Source organism: Ahaetulla prasina, chromosome 7, assembly GCF_028640845.1.
Source record: "Ahaetulla prasina isolate Xishuangbanna chromosome 7, ASM2864084v1, whole genome shotgun sequence".
Lineage (NCBI taxonomy): Eukaryota > Metazoa > Chordata > Lepidosauria > Squamata > Colubridae > Ahaetulla > Ahaetulla prasina.
Window position 1 is genome coordinate 36260043 of NC_080545.1, and position 20296 is coordinate 36280338.

Sequence of the window (20296 nt, forward strand, 5' to 3'; positions counted from 1 at the left end):
ACAAACGCCATCTTTCTTCATCTCCACTCTTCAAATAACTTCTCTGTCAGGAGTTAAAATCATCTTACAAACAAATGCCAGCCCTCCTGCTTTCGATTCTTTCCGTGTTGACAATTTATCAGTAATCCTCTTCAGTCACGGAGATGGACGCTGCGTTTTGCTCTGCTTTTGCAGAGGCGTTCTGGACTCTGGAGCTTTTTTTGAACTATCGAAGGAGCGTTCCCATCAAACCACCAGAAATCATTCTGGGGCTTTTCTTGGGGGCTCAAACTTCAGTTCAAATGCTCATCTCCCCCTCTTTGCCCGAGGGCAGAGATTTACGAGCTGTTGACAGAAGATTAGCACTGTCTACACAGCTCTCACAGAATCACAAAGAACGGGCGGACTGAAATCGCCCGCCATTAACACAGCGGAGCCAAACCGGAAGCCCCTCCGATAAATCTTCAAATGGTGGCTGGCTTAGAGCTGGTAAAAGATGGAATAGTAGGCAGATATAGTCTGATGATAAAATTATTACTACTCTGCCCAACGCACAGTCCTAAAATCCATAACCTGAAAGAGGTGGTACTTCTCTCCCCGTCAACGGTATCACAGACGTTTCCCAATAGATGTTTCAGAATAGATGTTTCAAAAATAGAGCCCCCAGTAGATCACCAATCAGGCTCCAATCATCTTCCCCAAAAATTCCAGGAATAATCATGACCCAAGAGTCTCAACCGGCCATGTAAAGTGCATGATGACAAAATGCAGATGACAAATGTTACAGTTGACAGTGTAACATTATAGTCCCGGGAAGAAGCAGGCCCAGCTAGGCCAAATCAGGCCGAACTAGGCCAGGATACCTCAGCCCCCTCCCCACGTCTTTCCACAGAAAGTCTCAGAAAGTCTCAGGCAGGGGCCACAAAGCGGACCCTTCATAGCCCTTCACCCCAAGCCAAACCTGGGAGAAGACCTGGAAAGACCAGGAAGACCAGGAAGAGCTGGAACAGTCCAGAAATAATTCAAAAACGCCAGATGTCCAAACGGGGAGAAGAAACAAGCCACGGCCTTCTAGCAGCCAAATACCAGCCGCGGCCACGCCTCGCGCCCGGGAAGATGGTAAGATGACCGCCGTCCACAGCTCGCCCTCCCCGGTCTCGTTCTCGGCAGCCGTGAGTCCGAGGAGGTCCACAGACCCCTCCCACGGCTGCCCGAGAGATGATACGCCTGACCGGGGGGTGCAGACCGCTCGGCAGGCCACCTGGGCGCTGCCATCCCCTCCTCAATCGCCCGTCGTCGGCTCCGATCCCCTGTTACGCCGCCATCTTGTGCATGCGCAGAGCCAAATATGCCTTATGCACAGTCACTCATGCTCTCGTCACTTCTCGTCTGGATTATTGCAATGCTCTCTACATGGGGCTACCCTTGAAGTGCACTCGGAGGCTCCAGTTAGTCCAGAATGCAGCTGTGCGGGTGATTGAGGGAGCCACACGTTGCTCCCGGATAACACCGCTCCTGCGCAGTCTGCACTGGCTACCTGTGGTCTTTCGGGTGGTGTTGGTTACCACCTTTAAAGCACTCCATGGCTTAGGGCCTGGGTACTTACGGGACCGCCTGCTGTTACCTTATGCCTCCCACCGACCCGTATGCTCACACAGAGAGGGTCTTCTCAGGGTGCCGTCCGCCAAACAATGTCGGCTGGCGGCCCCCAGGGGAAGGGCCTTCTCTGTTGGAGCACCTACCCTCTGGAACGAACTTTCCCCTGGTTTATGCCAATTACCTGACCTTCGGACCTTTCGCCGTGAATTGAAAACATATCTGTTTATCCAAGCGGAACTGGCTTGATTTTAAATTTTCAAATTTCTGGATTTTTATAATTTTAGATTGGGGTATTTTAGTATAGGTCAATTTGACGGTTTTAATTTTCGGCCATCTTTGAATATGTATTTTAATTGTTATTTTAATTTTGTATATTATTGCTTTAATCTGGCTGTACACCGCCCTGAGTCCTTCGGGAGAAGGGCGGTATAAAAATCTAAATAATAAATAAATTAAATAAAAATATGGCTTGGATGAACCCAGAATTGATTAACAACTTAGAAGAGATGGATATAATGCCAAACACCTGGGCAGACCATAGTCGCTTAATATGAAAATGGAAAGGTAGGAAGAAAAAAAGGAGATGGACTTTAGATCAAAGAATTATAAAAGAAAATCCTTACATACAAACAATGGAAAGTGAATTAAAAAAATTCTTTAAGGAGAATAGGAATGAATATACTACACCACAGAACATATGGGACACCACCAAAGCATAGGGGGATAACTATAGCGTATATGGCGAGGAGAAATAAAGAGAAAAGGGAACAAGTGTCAAGATTGGAGAAACTCAAAAAATTAGAAATAGCACTACAGAAAGAACCCCAGAATGTGAAAATTATAGAGGAAAGAGAGCTAATGAAACATAAAATTAATATATTACAACAGGAGGCAATGATACGGAATATAAAATAGGCAAAAAAAAATTATTTTGAAACAGCAAATAAACCAGGAAGATGGTTAGCCCACAAATTGAAAAAAGAGAAAGCTAAAAAATTGATACAACATTTACAAGATGAACAAAGAAATTTGTATTACAGGATTGATGGGAAAAAAAACATTATTTAAAATTACTTTCAAACACTATATTGTCAGGAAAATATTGCAGAAGAAAATATTATAAAATATTTACGGTTGAGAAATCTGCCAAATATATTAGAGGAAGATAGGGAAATGTTGAATGATAAAATTACTTTAACAGAGTTGTAAGAGGCAATCTGCTTTCATGGATTACTGCCTTGTCGTGGCGAATGTTGTCCATGGGGTCGGGATGGGCTGGACACGACTTCGCAACTAACAACAACAACAACAAGAGGCAATCAATAAGCAAAAAAATAATAAAACACCAGGGCCAGATGGAATTCCGGCGGAACTATATAAAAAAATTCAGAAATCTTTAGAAGAAATTATGATGGAAATATATAATCAGGTATTAGAGAGAGCCAAAATGCCAAACTCGTGGACCGAGGCATGTATGACATTAATCCCAAAAGAAAGTACAGTCAACATATCCAAAATTATAGGCCAATCTTGCTGTTAAATGCCAACTATAAAATCCTGGCGACAATAATGGCAGAAAGACTAAAAAAAATATTAAACAAAATTATTCATTCTGACCAAAATGGGTTTTTACCCAAACGACAAATTAAAAACAACACAAGAATTATAATGAATTTATTACAGTATTATGAGGCCGACTCCGAAAAACAATTTGCATTACAGAAGGTGTTCAACAACCTGAGTTGGCAATTTCTAATCACTCAATTAATTGGGATGAAATTTGGCAAAAAATTTATAGAAATGATTAAGGCAATATACTAAAATCAGATAGCAAGAATTATGGTAAATGGAGACCTAACAGAAAAAGTAAATATAAATGAAGGGGTTAGACAAGGATGTCCATTATCTCCCCTCTTATTTATTCTTTCATTAGAAATCTTACTGATTCAGGTAAGGGGAAATAAGGAAATAAAAGGATTAAAAATTAAAAAAGAGGCCTTTTTAAAACACAGGCCTTTGTGGAGGATATGGCTTTTATAATAAAGGACCGTTTGGAAACAGGAGAATTGCTATTACAGGAAATAGAGAAATTTGGTATAGTTGCTGGCTTGAAAATAAATAAAAACAAAACAAAGATAATCACCAAAAACCTTACGCAAGGCCAAAGTAAGAAATTAGAGGAGAAATTAGGAATTCAAGTTGTGAAAAAAGTAAAGTACCTGGGCATTTGGCTAATGGCAAGAATGTCCTCAATAAAGGAAGACAATTATTTAAAATTACTGCAACAAATTCAAAAAGATTTAGAGAGTTGGGCAAAATTACAAATACCATTGATTGGAAGAATTGCTACTATAAAGATGAACATCCTACTAAAAATTTTATATATATTTCAAACGGTACCTATAAAATTGGGGGGAAACTTTTTTGACAAATTGAATAAAATTATTAGTAAATTTATATAGCTAGGGAAAAAGCCCAGAATTAAACTAAAACTCTTACAAATAAGGGTGGTTTGGCTTTTCAGATTGGGAACTTTACCATCAGGTGGCAGTAATATCATGGCTTAAAGAATGGATAAATTTAAAAATAGAAGAATACTAATGATTGAGGGACATGATTTACAGAGTGGTTGGCATTCCTTTATTTGGGAGGGAAAAAACAAAGCCCATAAATACTTCCAAAGACATCAGGTGAGGGAAGTACTGCTAGAAACTTGGATGAAGATTAAAAGAAACTTTTACACAAAAGTTCCAAGATGGGTATCAATGATGGAAGCCTTGGTCTACCCCAATTTAATTGACTTAAACAAAATGATAACCTATAAAGAGTTGTTAGATAGACAAGGAAATTTGAAATCTAAACAAAAATTATTAGAAGAAGGAATTAAAATAGATTGGTGGCCTTATTTACAGATCCAAACAATATATATATATATATATAAGATTTAGAATTATATGGATTCCAAAATGAACAAGAAATGGATAAAATATTAACAGGGACCGATGAGAAAATAATTAGCAAAACATATAATTGTGTCCTCAAATTTAAAATGGAGGAGGAAACGATGAAGGAAACAGTGATAATTTGGGCAAAAATTTTTGGATACAATATAGAATTAAGAGTATTGGGAAAAAATATGGGGAACAAATTATAAAGATGGCGCCGACGAAAGCTGCCTTGGTGAAATGCTCTCTAATGGTTTCTTTATTTCTAATTATTCTCTGTGACTCACTATGGATTTCCTACTCACAGACCATGTGCTAAAAATTAAGCAACATTTCTTTAAGGAGCAGCTTTCTGTGATCTCAACCCCCCCCCCCCATCTTTACAAACGTGGAAGAGATTCTTTCTTTTTTTTGCCAATTTTTTTTTTGCCAAATTTTTTTTTTTACAAGCATAATAAAAAGGAATCATTGTGAACAAATTATTGGTCAGGTACATCTGTAAACATATCAAGTTTCACCTAAGTTATAGTCTAATACAATGTATTTTCCTTCTTCTTCTTTAAATTCAATTATTTATTTGCACACAATCTGATTATGGAAATAAATCAAATTCAACCCATTCAGGAAAATATTTAAATGAAGCCTAGTCCCCGTGTTTAATTCCCTTCAACATCATTAATAAATTCTATTTACGTTTTAAAATTTCACCACTCTCAACTTTATATCTATGTTACTAATCAGAGGTCATCCTATCTAAAATCTCTTTCTTAAAACTGCCCAGTGATCACATAGACAACTTCGTTCTTCCCTTCGTCTTCCTCTGCCTCTTAATCAATAACATATATTTAAAGTTTTCCATCTAATCAATTTTAATATCAAACAAAAAATTTAACATTTGCAAGGGTAGTCACTAATTATTTTCCCCAGTTAGTCCCCCAAAATATTAACTGTTTCCTTAGAAGTTTTATCAAATCCTTTCATTACCTTACTTATTTGTAAAAAAAAAAAAAAAAAAAAGAAAATTTTTCCTCAGTATAATAATACCGTATATACTCGAGTATAAGCCGAGTTTTTCAGCACGTTTTTTGTGCTGAAAAACGTCCCCTCGGCTTATACTCGAGTATATCCTACTCAGTTTTTTCTTCTTCTTTTTCACATTATACCGGATGGCGCAAACTTGGCGGGCTTTTGCATTAGCTGGGAAGCCCTGCGGTGCAGTGAGAGGCGGGCGGGGAGCCGCCAGCCTTCTCGGCTGAGGGAGGAGGGTTTCCCGACCGGTAGCTGCCTCATTTCACTCGGCTTATACTCGAGTCCCCAGTTTACCCCAGTTTTTTGGGGTAAAATTGGGGACCTCGGCTTATACTCGGATCGGCTTATATTCGAGTATATACGGTACTCATTTTCCTCTTATCCCAATTTATTCTAGTATTTTTCCCTCCATTTCCCAAAACCTCAATTATTTTTATCATAGTTGTCACTCATATTTTAATATATTTTAAAATATATTAATATAGATATTAATATTTTCTAAAATAAATTTCTTAACATAACTCTAAAAGCAGCTATTAGTTCCTTTCAAAAAAATGTCGTGTGTCTACATCAGCAGCGCCTTCTCCTTATAGTCCACTATTCCATTCTTACTTCCTGTCTTTGCCTCTGAGTTCTTCTTAAGTAAGGAATTATTCACTTAAATCAATAATCCAAAGACACACCATCTAGAAATCTCTTCTAAAACTGTTGTGTGGTCCCAACGACATCAATCCTCATGGGAATACTCACAAGAAAGCTATTTGACTCTTGCTATCTTCCTCTGCCTCTAATTGTAAAGGCAGCCATAAGTTCCTTTCAAAAAAATATCGTGTGCCCACACCCACATCACTTTCTCCAAGGGGAATAGTCTGCTATTCCATTCTTACATACTTTCTTTGCCTCTGGGTTCTTGTTTAAATAGGGAATTCAATTTCTATAGTTCAAAGACACGCCCTCTGAAACTCTCTTCTAAAGCTGTTGTGTATTCCCAGCAACACCAATCCTCTAGTTGTCTTCCTCTGCCTCTAGATGTCTCCTTTTGAAACAGTTACTGCTCACAAATAATAAGTAGCCATTTTGGTGACAAAGTTCCTTTGTTCTCAAATGCTTTGGTACGTGGAGGTCAATTTTCCAAGATTTTCCCTTAGTTGTATTTATTTATCTTCCAGATCTTATTTATTTATTTATTTATTTATTTATTTATTTATTTATTTATTATTTACATTTTTATACCGCCCTTCTCCGAAGACTCAGGGCAGTGTACAGCAGATAAAACAACAATAAACCAGAAAAATTTTAAAATACAGCACCAAATTTAAAAATCTAATTTAAATGCTGTATGTTAAAAATAGTTAAATAAAAATTACAGAAAGATAAAAAACCCCTGTTAAAAGCCCACTAAAAACCCCACGATATTTAAAATCAATCAGGCCAGCCCCGCTTGGTGAAAAAAGAAGGTCTTGAGCTCACGCTTAAAGGTCCGAAGATCAGGGAGAAGACTGAGTCCCACCGGCAGCTCGTTCCACAAGGCCGGGGCCCCCACAGAGAATGCTCTTCCCCAATGTCAGCAGACATTGGTTGGCCGACGGCACCCTAAGGAGGCCCTTCCTGTGGGAGCTCACTGGATGCACCGGATGATGGGAGGTAACTGGCGGCAGCAGGCGGTCCCGTAGATATCCCAGTCCCATGCCATGGAGTGCTTTAAAGGTGATGACCAACACCTTGAAGCGCACCCGGAAGACCACCAGCAACCAGTGCAGCCTGCACAGGAGAGGTGTTACATGGGAGCTATGCAGTGCTCCCTCAATCCCCCGCGCGGCCGCATTCTGTACCTGTTGGAGCCTCCGGGTGCTCTTCAAGGGGAGCCCCATATAGAGAGCATTGCAATAATGTCCTATTGATATCTTTAATATTCCATAAATTTAAAACAGAGGGATTTGAGATATTCGCATAAAAAACAGTTCAATAGCTTCTTTTACTTTTTTCTCCTATTTCTTTAGTTTCCAATATAATCCGTTAAAACTTCCAAGAATCTCCAAACCATTGTTTAGCTGGAAAAAAATTATTTTCCTTTTCTTTATTTAAATGGGGCTCTGCTTCCATACCAAGCCCTATCTTCTCTCTTTCACTTCCCAAATGTGTATTTTCCAAATTGACTTTCACTTTCACTTGTTATTCAATTAGCTGCCAAACTACAAGTTCTTCCCAAGGCTTGTGCCTATTTTAAATTCTTATTTTTTCTTTGTGAGATCATCACTCACCCGACTTCAACAATTTGTTTCTTGACGCTTTTTCCTCCTGCCCACTCTTGTAGCCACCGCGGCTTTGGTGCAGCTGCCATGATGGACTCTGGCGCTGCATTCCGCTGGGTCGAGGGTAAAGATCTGGAGCTATGGGGAGTTTGCCATCTCCCCATTCACTCCAGCGGCTCCCCCACTCTTTGCTGCCCCTTCGAGGCAGCTATGGTCCAATCTAAAGTTCGGACGGACCCCTGGGCGGGGGGATATCAGTGCAAACCCCAGAGACATTGGGGTTTGCAACTGTCTCACCCACGACGCTGGCTACGCCTTTGAGGAGATTCTAACACAGGAAGAGGCAATTCCCCTGGACCCATGGATTACCAAAAAAACCAAACAATGGAAGCGGCAAAGGAGAGATAAACGGGCTGGGATTTTAAACAGATTAAGAAATAGAAGAAATAAAACTCCTCTGCCTTCAATTTCCTAACAAATATATGTTCACTTGCAAATAAGATGGATGAAATACTCCTCTAAAACAAATACAATTCTGATTTTCACAATTTAGCAGTCCTATGCTTCTCTGAAACCTGGTTAAATGAATCAATTGAAGATAGCAGCCTGCGTATTCTAGGGTTTCAGATTGAACAATCAGACAGAATTACAGAAACATCTGGTAAAAAGAAGGGAGGAGGCTTATGCCTATATATTAACAGCAGCTGGTGTTAGGATTTATCTGTAATTTACAAATTCTGTGACAACAATTTAGAGACTTTAATTATCAACGGCAAACCATAGTATTCCCCTCGTGAATTTTCCTCATTTGCTGTTTATGTCCCATCACAAGCTTGTGTAAACAAGGCATTACGAACTCTAGCTGACCAAATCATGGAGGCTGAAGCCAAATACCCCGATTCACTGGCCATTATTTTGGGAGATCTAAACAAGGCAAATTTAAGGAAAATACTTTCAGCATGTCAATTGTCCCACTAGAGGCAAGAATACTTTAGACCATTGCTACACAACACTAAAAGATACTTATCGGTCTTTACCATGAGCAGCTGTAGGACACTCTGATCATTGCATGATTCACCTTGTACCTGCTTACAGGCAAAGACTTAAAATCACAAAACCAACAATTAAATCAGTGAAGACCTGGACTGAGGAGGCAAAATTAAAGCTACAGGCCTGCTTTGACTGCACTGATTGGAATATTTTTGAAGATACCTCTGCAGACCTGGATGAACTCACAGATACTGTAACATCATATGTCAGCTTCTGTGAAGACCTATGTGTACCGACAAGGAACTTGCAAATATACAGTAACAACAAACCTTGGTTCACACCTAAACTTAAGCAGCTACGTCATTCCAAAGAGGAAGTCTATAGAAAAGGTGATAAAATGCTGTACAATCAGGCCAGAATTGTACTAACAAGGGAGATCAGAGCAGCAAAAAGAAGCTACTCTGAAAAGCTAAAAAATCAGTTTTCAGCAAATGAACCAGCAAACGTGGAAAACTCTTAAAAATATCACCGGCTGTGGCAAACCTCCTTCCCAGACTGAAGGAAATCAACAACTGGCAGATGACCTGAATGTGTTTTACTGCAGGTTTGAAAGGAAACCACAGCCACCTATCTCCACAACCCCCATCTCAAACACACCAACAACAGCCAAACCTGTTACAACTGACCCCATCCCATTGGGTTCACAACCCCTAGTGATCACAGGACCAATTCCACAGATAAATGCCAGGAAAAGCTCCAGGCCCAGACAAGTTAACTTCTTCTTGTTTAAAAGTCTGTGCTGACCAATTGGCCCCCATCTTCACCCAGATCGTCAATAAATCACTAGAGATGTGCTATGTTCCTTCTTGCTTCAAACACTCTACCATCATCACAGTGCCAAAGAAGCCCACCATCAAGGAACTGAATGACTACAGACCAGTTGCTTTAACATCTGTAGTCATGAAAACCTTTGAAAGGCTAGTGCTTTCCTACTTGAAAACCATCACGGATCTGGTGTTAGACCCTTTGCAATTTGCATATCAAACAAATAGATCAACAGATGATGCTGTTAATATGGCTCTGCACTACATCCTACAACATCTTGAATTTCCAAAGACTTATGCAAGGGTCCTCATTGTAGACTTTAGTTCAGCATTCAGTAGCATCATTCCACTCTTCTAACTAAGCTAAACCAGTAACATGTACCTGAACACACTTGTAAGTGGATCACAAGCTTCCTAACAAACAGGAAGCAGCAGGTGAAGCTAAGCAGGATCACATCAGATACCTGTACAATTAGCACAGGGGCCCCCCAAGGATGTGTGCTCTCCCCACTTCTCTCTGTATACCAATGACTGCATCTCCAACAATCCATCTGTTAAACTACTGAAGTTCACAGATGACAAAACAGTGATCAGTCTCATTCGAGACAATGATGAATCTGGATATAGACAAGAGGTCAAATGACTAGCCTTGTGGTGCAACCAAAACAATCTGGAACTGAACACACTCAAAACTGTAGAAATGGTGGTAGACTTTAGGAGAAACCCTTCCATACTTCCACCTCTCACAATACTAGACAACACAGTATCAACAGTAGAAACCTTCAAATTTCTAGGTTCTACCATATCGCAAGATCTAAAATGGACAGCTAACATCAAAAACATCATCAAAAAAAGACAACAGAGAATGTTCTTTCTGCGCCAACTCAGAAAGCTCAAACTGCCCAGTTCTACAGACGAATTATTGAGTCTGTCATTTGCACCTCTATAACTGTCTGGTTTGGTTCTGCAACCCAACAAGACAGATACAGACTTCAGAGGATAATTAGAACTGCAGAAAAAATAATTGCTACCAACCTGCCTTCCATTGAGGACCCATATATTGCACGAATCAAGAAGAGGGCCGTGAAAATATTTACAGAGCCCTCACATCCTGGACATAAACTGTTTCAACTCCTACCCTCAAAATGATGCTATAGAGCACTGCAGAACAACTAGACACAAGAACAGTTTTTCCCCGAAGGCCATCTGCTAAACAAATAATTCCCTCAACAGTGTCAAATTATTTACGAAATCTGCACTACTATTAATCTTGTCATCGTTCCCATCACCCATCTCTTCCTACTCATGACTGTATGATTGTAACTTTGTTGCTGGTAATCCTTATGATTTATATTGATATTGATTGTTCCTGATTGCTTATTTGTACCCTATGATTATCATTAAGTGTTGTATCATTAAGTGTTAAATTTGTACCCTATGACCAGCATTAGTGTTGTAAATGTTGTACCTTGATGAAGATATTAGGACCTTTAGATGCGAGCTGAAGACATTCTTGTTCCGTCGCGCAGGACTGGCCTAATAGTTTTAATGAGGTTTTTAATAAGAGCTTAATTTAAGTGTTTAGTTTTATTGAATTTTAGCTGTTAGCCATATTGAATAAGTTTTTTAATAATATTCTTAATCTTTATATTCTTGTTTTATTCGGCTGTAAACCACCCTGAGTCCTTCGGGAGAAGGGCGGTATATATATCAAAACAATAAAATAAATAAATAAATAAATATCTTTTTTTTTACGTACACTGAGAGTATATGCACCAAGACAAATTCCTTGTGTGTCCAATCACACTTGGCCAATAAAAAATTCAATTCAATTCAATTCAATTCCTATTCCATTCCATTCTATTCTATTCTAGGTGGCATCTACCTCCAGCGAGATTGGCCAAGATGTTTCTAAACAACCCACCGCATTGTTGGAAATGTAACCACCAAGGGACATACTATCACATATGGTGGACGTGTCCCAAAGCAAGGGACTATTGATTAAAAATTAAAAAATGGTTAAAGGAAATGACAGGGGAAAAAGTTGATATGAAACCTGAACTATTTCTTTTAGGGATTATAAAAGAAAAAATGAGTAAAGAAATTCAATATCTCATACTCCACATAATTACGGCCGCCAGAATTTCATTTGCCCAAAATTGGAAATAACATGCTCCATCAAACATGATGATTATAAAAAATGTGCTAGAGTGTGCAGAATCAGAGTTAACGATGGAACTTAAAGATAGAGAGGAAACGATTTACTATGAAACATGGAACAGATGGTATAATTGGCTGGAAAATAAATCTAAAATTAATGTATGATGTATAATATAAGAGAATATATTATAGTGCAATGCAATATTTAAAGTGTAGTAGGTATGTATATAACATAGTGATTATATGAATAAATAAGTAACAAACAAAATGTATATGTATATAGTTGGTCAAAAGATAAAATGGATATTACTAAAGATGCCAGTATTGGAAAGCTGTAAAAATGTAACAAAGATTTTCAAGATGTAAGTGTTGAATAAAAGTATTTTTTTTAAAAAAAGAAATGCTTAATGGAAACCAAATAAAGACAATCTGAAGAGTAAATAGTACTCAGTACTATGGTACAATTTATTTTCTTTTTTTCAAAAAAACATTTAAAGTAAAGCATTCTTGCTCTTATTTTACAAAGTGGAATTAATATTGCTAGATGATTGATTACCAAACTTTCATGGGATTTAGAATCCAATATCATTTTTTGCATTCATCAATTTCTTTTTACCAATATTTTTAAAAATCCACATTTTAAAAAAAATCGACAAATACCATAGGAAAAGTAGTAATCATGTAGCTTATAGAAAGAAAGGGAATTTTTCCTTGAAAAATTGTCTTATCTTAATGCTGAAGCATTCATATGAATTGACAAGGCAACTAAACTTTCCTTGTTTTTGCTTGAAGACGTTTTGCTTCTCATCCAAGAAGCTTCTTCAGTTCTGAAACAATTTTCAGTACTGTATTTAGGGAAAAAACAGATAATGTGAATTCTGGATTTGAATGAGCATACTACTTAAAGTGCAAACTGCTTAAGTGGAGTTGATGATTACTCAAATGACATCAGATACAGCTTATTCTCATCTGAATCTATAATGCAGAATTTCATAGTGGTGTAATTTGATGAGAATCCTAGTAGGCAAGGAAATCCAATAAAAATTATCCTCATTAAAACCATTTATACTTACCATTTGTGAAAAAAGCTAAATGGTAGTAGTACTTGAGACCAATCTATCTGTTATCATGAATTTAAACATCTTTTAAAATAGATCTTTGAATCAAAGTTTGTTTCTTTTTCTCCATTATCCATCTAATTATAAGCATGTAATCCATCTAAATTACTATAATATTATTTGACATTTTTTTTGGAGTGGCAAAAAGAATTGTCTTTTTTCACTTTAGAATATAATTTTCTCTTGATTTGAAATTTTTCTAATGTATTTGCTAAAGAAAGTAAATTTTTCTTATGATAAGAAATAATTTAGGCTTTTTGTTTTTCTTAGGATTTCTTGTTACAGATATTTTCTGTCTTTCGAATATTAATACGGCCAGAAATGTTTCCAAAAGATTGGACAGTGATGCGTTTAGTTGCTAACAAGTAAGATTTCTTAAATACAAATATAATCATAATATGGGTCTATCTATATTGAGATTGTGTGCTTATTACTGTTTATAAAATGCCAACAAATTTCATTTCCTTATAATGCAAGCCAAGGAACTTCCCAGCTTTTTTTAACCTTATTATCTTATTTGAATATAACTATTTTATTGTCTGTCTGTCTTTCTATCATCTATGATGTTTATGATTGGTAGTTAATGAGATTATCAATGAGATGCCTATTTTATTTCAGTTAAACTTTAAATATTTCCCATCCTCTAGTGAATAACAAAGGCGTGCATTAAATTGTGCTCAAACGTGCGCCGGTCAGCTGGCCATCGCACGAGGGGTGCTGGCGACCCCGGAAGTGCAGCAGTCCATCGCGTGTGCATGAGCCACCAACTCGCGCATGCGCGATGGACTGCCACACCTCCAGGGTCCACTGGCACCACGTGTGCAATGGCCAGCTGACCAGCACGCGTTGAGCACAGGAACACGACGGAAGCTGGCGAGGCCGTGCATTTGGCACGGGATGTTTCGCGTGCTGCTTCTGGCATGCGTGCCATAGGTTTGCCAACATGGATGTAGTATATCTGCAGAATAGTTAAGTTCAGGAAGCGAGACAGGGTTAATATTTGGGTAAACAAAAAATAGATTTGCCTGAGATTGCCTAGGTATTTAAGCCATTAATTCAATTATACAAAAGCCCCGATGATATTAACAGCAGTCAGTGATTTTGAACAAAAGGGATGGTTCTGCATTAGAGAGAGGTTAAGTCTTTAAATTTAAATTTTATGCCAAAAAAGAAAAAAAAGTTGGGACAAACAAACCTAGCAATACACTAATGTAATTAATTAATTCTATTCCATTCTCCATAATACATTTTGTGAGTTTAAAAAATATACAGTAGTGGCCAAAACTTTTGGGAAAAGTGTATTTTTGAGGCTTGATGGCTAATAACACCTCTTTTTTTGGAGTACCATAAAATTATATATCAATGGAAAGATAATTTAATCAAGAATGTAAGGCAACAACGTTTGTTCAATTATCTGTATTCTATGAAATGTTATAGCCAAATAACTAGAAAAAGGAAGCACAACTTTCCTAGGTTGATAACAGGTAATTTTCCTTCTTCTGAGTGTAGCCAATGAGCATGAGTGTTTAGCGAGCCAATCAGGTGTCATCTTGTTTTGGCAATGAGCCAATCAGATTAGAGTAGGATTCAGTTATTGATGTCATGTATTGAAGCTGAGAGGAGGACATTTGTCAGTGTGTTATGTAATCGCTATCAAGTTGGTTGGGTTTTGTTGTGTTCTTTCATTTAGTGAGCTTGTAAAACATAATAAAATTAAAGTAATGGTGCAAAGAGTTGACTGGTCACCCAGAAAGCAATGTAAAATAGTGTTATTAAGTGAACAAGGCTACAGTTATAAAGAAATTAGAAAAAAAATTAGTGGAAACTTAACCAAAGGTGACATTTCTAAGTTTTTGAAGAGGTATAAGGAGACTCAGTCACTATAAGACCACACTGGTAAAGGCAGGAAAAAGTGGACAACAGCAAGTGATGATAGAAGAATTAAAAGAAGACAGAAGAAAACCATCTGGGTGTATACAAGATGAAATGGCGCAATGCAATGTGAAGTTGTGCAAGGACTGTTCAGCGCAGACTGCAGGAATTTGGCCTAAAATCTAGAATTCCACAAAAAAAGCCACTTTTATCTCTCAAACAAAGATTGAAAAGCATTACATTCTTGATTAAATTATCTTTCCATTGATATATAATTTTATAGTACTACTCCAAAAAATAGTGGTGTTATTAGCCAAAAATACACTTTTCCCAAAAGGTTTCCACAATTTTGGCCACTACTGTATTGAGAATATTTCAGTGTTCACAGAGTGAAGTTCAAAGTGTGTATTAGAAAACTTAGTGCTATAGAGTGCTATTTCAGACCATTTTAAAGATTTACATTTGTGTATCATTTTTCTGTAAATGGTTTCTTGTATTAATAAAAAAATAAGAACAAAGATATAAAATAATATGTATATTGCTATGTGAACAATTAAATATATAATCTATCTTTTGTTTTTCTAATAGTGTTATTATTACAACAGTGTTATATCTTTCTGATGCCCTTCGCAAAAACTTCTTAAATGAAAATTTTGATTACAAGGTAAGCTAGCAGTTGGTTTGCATTATTTTATGTGTAGCCTCCCATTTTAAACTAAACTCTAGGTGGCTTACAACCAATTATAAAACTCTTTCTGTCAAATGTTTTTTTAAATTGTTTCTCCAGTTTAATCATCTTACCTCAGTGTATGTGGCAGCAGTGGCAGCTATTCTGCACCACAGATGAGAAAATATCTCCATGTATGTAACATTTAATTAAAATGGGCTTTGCATTTAATATTTCATATTTGAGTGGTGATGAATTAGAATTAATTTTGATTTGAACTTGTACTCAAATCAAGTCTCCAGACACAGGATATAATAGATAGATATCTGGAAAATTCTGGTTGTGGAAAATTTATTATTTATCCACTTTAAAACATTTATGTAATAAAAGTTTATGTCAAGCTCTTGGGAACTCCCAATTGATTTTAATGAATATTCATCTTCACAGCATCTACTTCCTTTTAACTGGGAATAATATTAGTCCTAAACTCTGTTTTTATAATAAGAGATAATCTTTATAATATGGTCTTATGCAGTGCAATGCAATATAACACAACACATCTTTATAATAATATAATTTAATGTTTATAATAAGAGAGCCAGTTTTCTGTAGTGGTAAAGGTGCTGGCCTGGAAACAAGGACATTATGAATTCTAGTCATGTCTTAGACATGGAAGCTTGCTGGGTGATATTGGACTAATCAATCTCTCTCGATCCAATACACCAAACAGGGATGATTTCTGTAGGAAATAGGAGGAAGGAGTATATTAGTATATTCACTGCTTTGAGTTATTTATAAAAAATAATAATGGTGGTATAAAATTCTAACAAATCTTGGTGTGTTTTAAAAATGACTGGTTAATATTGGAGTCAGTGACTCCAAGCTAACTCTAAACTTGATCTCTCCTCCTTGCCAAGCTAGGTGCTTCCCAACAATTGAATAAGTTAAGAACTGCATGGTCGAAGGGATAGCAGTTCTTAACTTACTCACTTGATGAATCAGATTTAACCAATTTATAGATAAGTCAAAATATTTGAACAGAACAATTATATCAGTGTCAATTTTGATTTTTTTCTAATAAATAATAATAAACTCCTTATCTAGGAGTTGACAGTTCAAAAGAGTTGGCAGTCTGATTGGGGTAAATTTCAGGATTATACGCAAAACATAAAAAAATAGAACGAACTCTGCATGTGCGGGGACTGGTGGTTGTGCCTGACATCACTTGATCATATTTAACCAACTTATAGATAAGTCAAAATAAATATTTGAATTTTTTGTGGTAGGTATTTGAATTCTGTTTAGATTCCATCTTTTAACTTATAAATGAACTTAGGCATATAAGATAAATATCTGTGTCATAGTTACACCAGGGGTGTCAAACTCAAGTTCAGGGAGGGCCACATCAGGGCATGGCTGACTGGGTGGGTGTGGCTGACTGGGTGGGCATGGCCAGCTTGACACCGCTCACTGGCCATGGCTGGCTGGATGGGCATGGCCAGCTTGACACTGCTCACTGGGCATGGCTGGGTGGGTGGACATGGCCAGCTTGATGCCACTCACTGGGCATGGCTGACTCGGCAAGTCATACCGGCTAACTTGATGTGTGGACAATTTGGTGCCCTACAAGCTCCTCACCTTCCCAAACTGCTAGCTTGTTGCGGCAGCCTTCCCTCATGCTTTTATCTGTATTAGTGTAATTTCTAATAAAATTATAAATATAAATTTTGGGAATCCTGCTCCTGGCTTATCTGGGTACAAGAGATTAGTGACTCACTAATTGTATTATTTCCAAAGCTAACAGGTTTTAGTGACTCACTAAAACCTGTTAGCTTTGGAAATAATACAATGATTATTTGAAACTTTGCAATTATTTCTACCACAACAGAGGGCAACTTCTAATCTAGGTAGATCAGCTTGATAGCAACTCATCTTTAGATGGAATCCTTCATTAAGGCAGATTCAGCACTCTGCACAGGCCAAGTGCCTTAGTGAAGTATGGCTTCTGATCTTTATATATTAATGGGTAATGCTGTCAAACAGGCAGTGGTATTCTGTTCACACATCCTAGATACCACAATTGAATAGGGATTCAATTGTGAGTATTTATACCAGGTTCTCCAGCCTTTTCTTTCCAGTTTAAAAACACTGTTTCTAAGTATTTCAATTTCTATTGCAAGAAAGTCAATGGCTCTTGCATTATGATTCATACAACAAAAATAATATTTATAATTTACTGGACTCAGTTATGTTTATATAGAAAAGGATTACCAAAAACAGTAATCCATTGGAGATGTAACAAGGATAATGCTTCTTTAAAACACATGTATTTACAATTCTTTACTAATGCTTTATTAAATTTGGGAGAAATTATTGGATTGCATAAATATAATTATGTGACAAAAGCAAACATTTCTCTCCAACATCCAAGAAGCCCAGAAATAGACTTCAAAATGCCTGAAATATCCATCCAAAGTTTAGCTTTAGCAGGCAATGCTGGTAGATCCCTAGGGCCTCATTGTGGGTCTGACCTTTGGGGGGAGACCAAAGCACCCCTCCATTGACTTCCAGACATTTTCCACAAAGCCTTGGAGCATGCTGTGCTTTGGGGGGCAAGGGGATGGGGATTCATGGGAGAGGATGCCCATCAGGTGTTGAATGTCAGTGGTTTAACACATATGGTATGCCAATGAAGGGTTTTGGGCCACTGGTCAGTATCTCCTGTGCCACTCTCATTGTACCCTGGAGCAAGGCCTTCCCTTTTGTAACTCCACTCCAGAGCCTGAGCAGTGGTGGGCAAGCACCCAGTCCAGCTTTCTAGCACTGGGATTCCTCAGCTCACCCCCACCCAGCTTCTCCAAGGGGTATCCACTTACCTTCTTCCTTAAGGGCAAAGTTGTTGCCAGTGCTTCTGCAGCGTGAGGCCAGGAATGAAGAGGCTGGGTACAGAGGAGAAGTCTGAGAAGCATGGATCCATGAGCGGAGGCAAAGGCAAAGAAGCAAGGGTCGGGTGCACAGGAGAAGGTGTAGGAGCGAGAATCTGGGCGCAAAAGTGGAGAAGCAAGAGGGAGAATGGGGGTGGCGAAGGTGTAGGAGTGAGAATCCAGGTGCAGAAGTGAAGAAGCAAGGGGGAGAATGGGGAGGTGAGAATCCAGGCGCAGAGGTGGAGAAGTGAAGAGGAGAATGCAGAGGACAAGGTATAGGAGTGAGAATCCAGGCTCAGAATTGGAGAAGCGAGAGGGAGAATGGGGAGGCGAAAGGGTAGGAGTGAGAATCCAGGTGCAGAAGTGGAGAAGCGAGGGAGAGAAGGCAGAGGTGAAGGCAGGGCGATAAGCGGGGCAAGACTGGGGCACAATGGCAAGGGGCTGGGTGTAAAGATGAAGGCCGGGCGTGGTGAGGCGGACAAGCTTCAGCTGTTGGTGGAAGAGTGGAGCATGCGTCCATGCACCTGCTGGGATGGGGCAAGCCGATGCGATGTGGGCCGGTTCCTTGCATTTTCTAGGACATCCCTGCAGGCCAGATTCGACGACTTTGCCGGCCGAATCCGGCCTGCGGGCCTTGAGTTTGACAACCCTGAGCTACACTAATAGTGTCTTTAAAAGAAATGTAATGATCAAATTATTGTCTATTTGCAGATTTGGGATTCTTATTTTTACCTTGCTGTCATATTTATAAAACAGTTGTGTCTACAGTTAGAAATGTTCACACTTTCTAAGAAAAAAAAAGTACTAGAAAAGTAAGTATAATTGTTGGGTTTTTTTAAAAAATAAGAGAAAATCAGTGTCTGTGGCATTTATTTTTTTCTGTACAAAATATTATTAAGATTGAAAATTGTCAAAACTGTGAGATTTGCTGTTGATTATTACTGGGAGACAGAATTTTGTTTTTCAAGGCAGAATTGTTTGAAGTACATTTGATTTCTTAAGTATGTTTTAATGACCTGACAACATGCACAGTGCTCTTGAATAAATCTTATCTGGTTTACAGTACTTTGATTCAATGATTAAAGCTCACTGAAATTAATGGAAATAACTTGCAGGAAAATATCAATTCAAACCCTAAGAGGAGTGCACTTGTATAAGGGGCGTGCATAAGAGCACAAAAGTGCCTACCGTTCCTGTCCTATTGTTCCATCATATCAAATTGATATAGTTGATGCATATTTTTTTTTACATATATGTATATATTTTCTTCAAAATATGTTGTTTTATCTATGACAATTGTTTGTGTATACTGTTGTGACAAAAAGAAATAATAATAAAAAAGCTCCAGCCTCTCCTCACCATTTAAGAAAGCATGATCTCTTGAAACAGCAGCATTTCAAAAGTAAACTTTTATTGAAAGGAAGTGATTGCAAGACAAAGGAAAGCAGAATCTTCAGTCTCTCCCCCAGGTAATCCAGTTAGGCTAAAGCAGTTAGAAACCCCGCCCCTCATTCCAATGTTGAATGAGCCAATCCACAGATGCGAAGATATTGCAAGAATAGCAGGCCTGAGAAAGAGATAAGAAGCGATTCCCAGGAGCTTCTTGCAGGAGTCTTCAGGACTGAGACAAAACAGATGGCCCTCCCCCCTTATTACAGTCCCCAAAGGTAAATCAAGCAATAAGGCATATAGGTGCCAAGGTAAGGCTATAAACTAGGGGAATACAGAATGTATAGGAAACAGGAAGAGGGCAATAAGCTAATAAATGTATTCAGGCCCCCTCCCCACAGGAATGGCAGTATCACGATAGGGATCTGGCAACTTACTAGAAATGACAATGTATGTATCTTTCCTTTGTTTGCATCGATGAGTCCTATGGTTATAGACAAAAATTGTTTATAACTGATACCACTTTTTTTTTAATTAAAAAAGTTTTA

At 38.0% G+C, this 20296-nt stretch overlaps 1 protein-coding gene across 1 annotated transcript in view; it reads left to right on the forward strand.

The window, feature by feature from the left end:
- The window catches only part of DOCK4 (dedicator of cytokinesis 4), a 931895-nt gene that overhangs the window by 612937 nt on the left and 298662 nt on the right, over positions 1 to 20296 (forward strand). The window contains exons 27-29 of the mRNA XM_058189675.1: positions 13167 to 13261; positions 15357 to 15432; positions 19071 to 19171. Coding sequence (XP_058045658.1) covers positions 13167 to 13261; positions 15357 to 15432; positions 19071 to 19171 — 272 coding nt within the window. The remainder of the gene's footprint in view (positions 1 to 13166; positions 13262 to 15356; positions 15433 to 19070; positions 19172 to 20296) is intronic.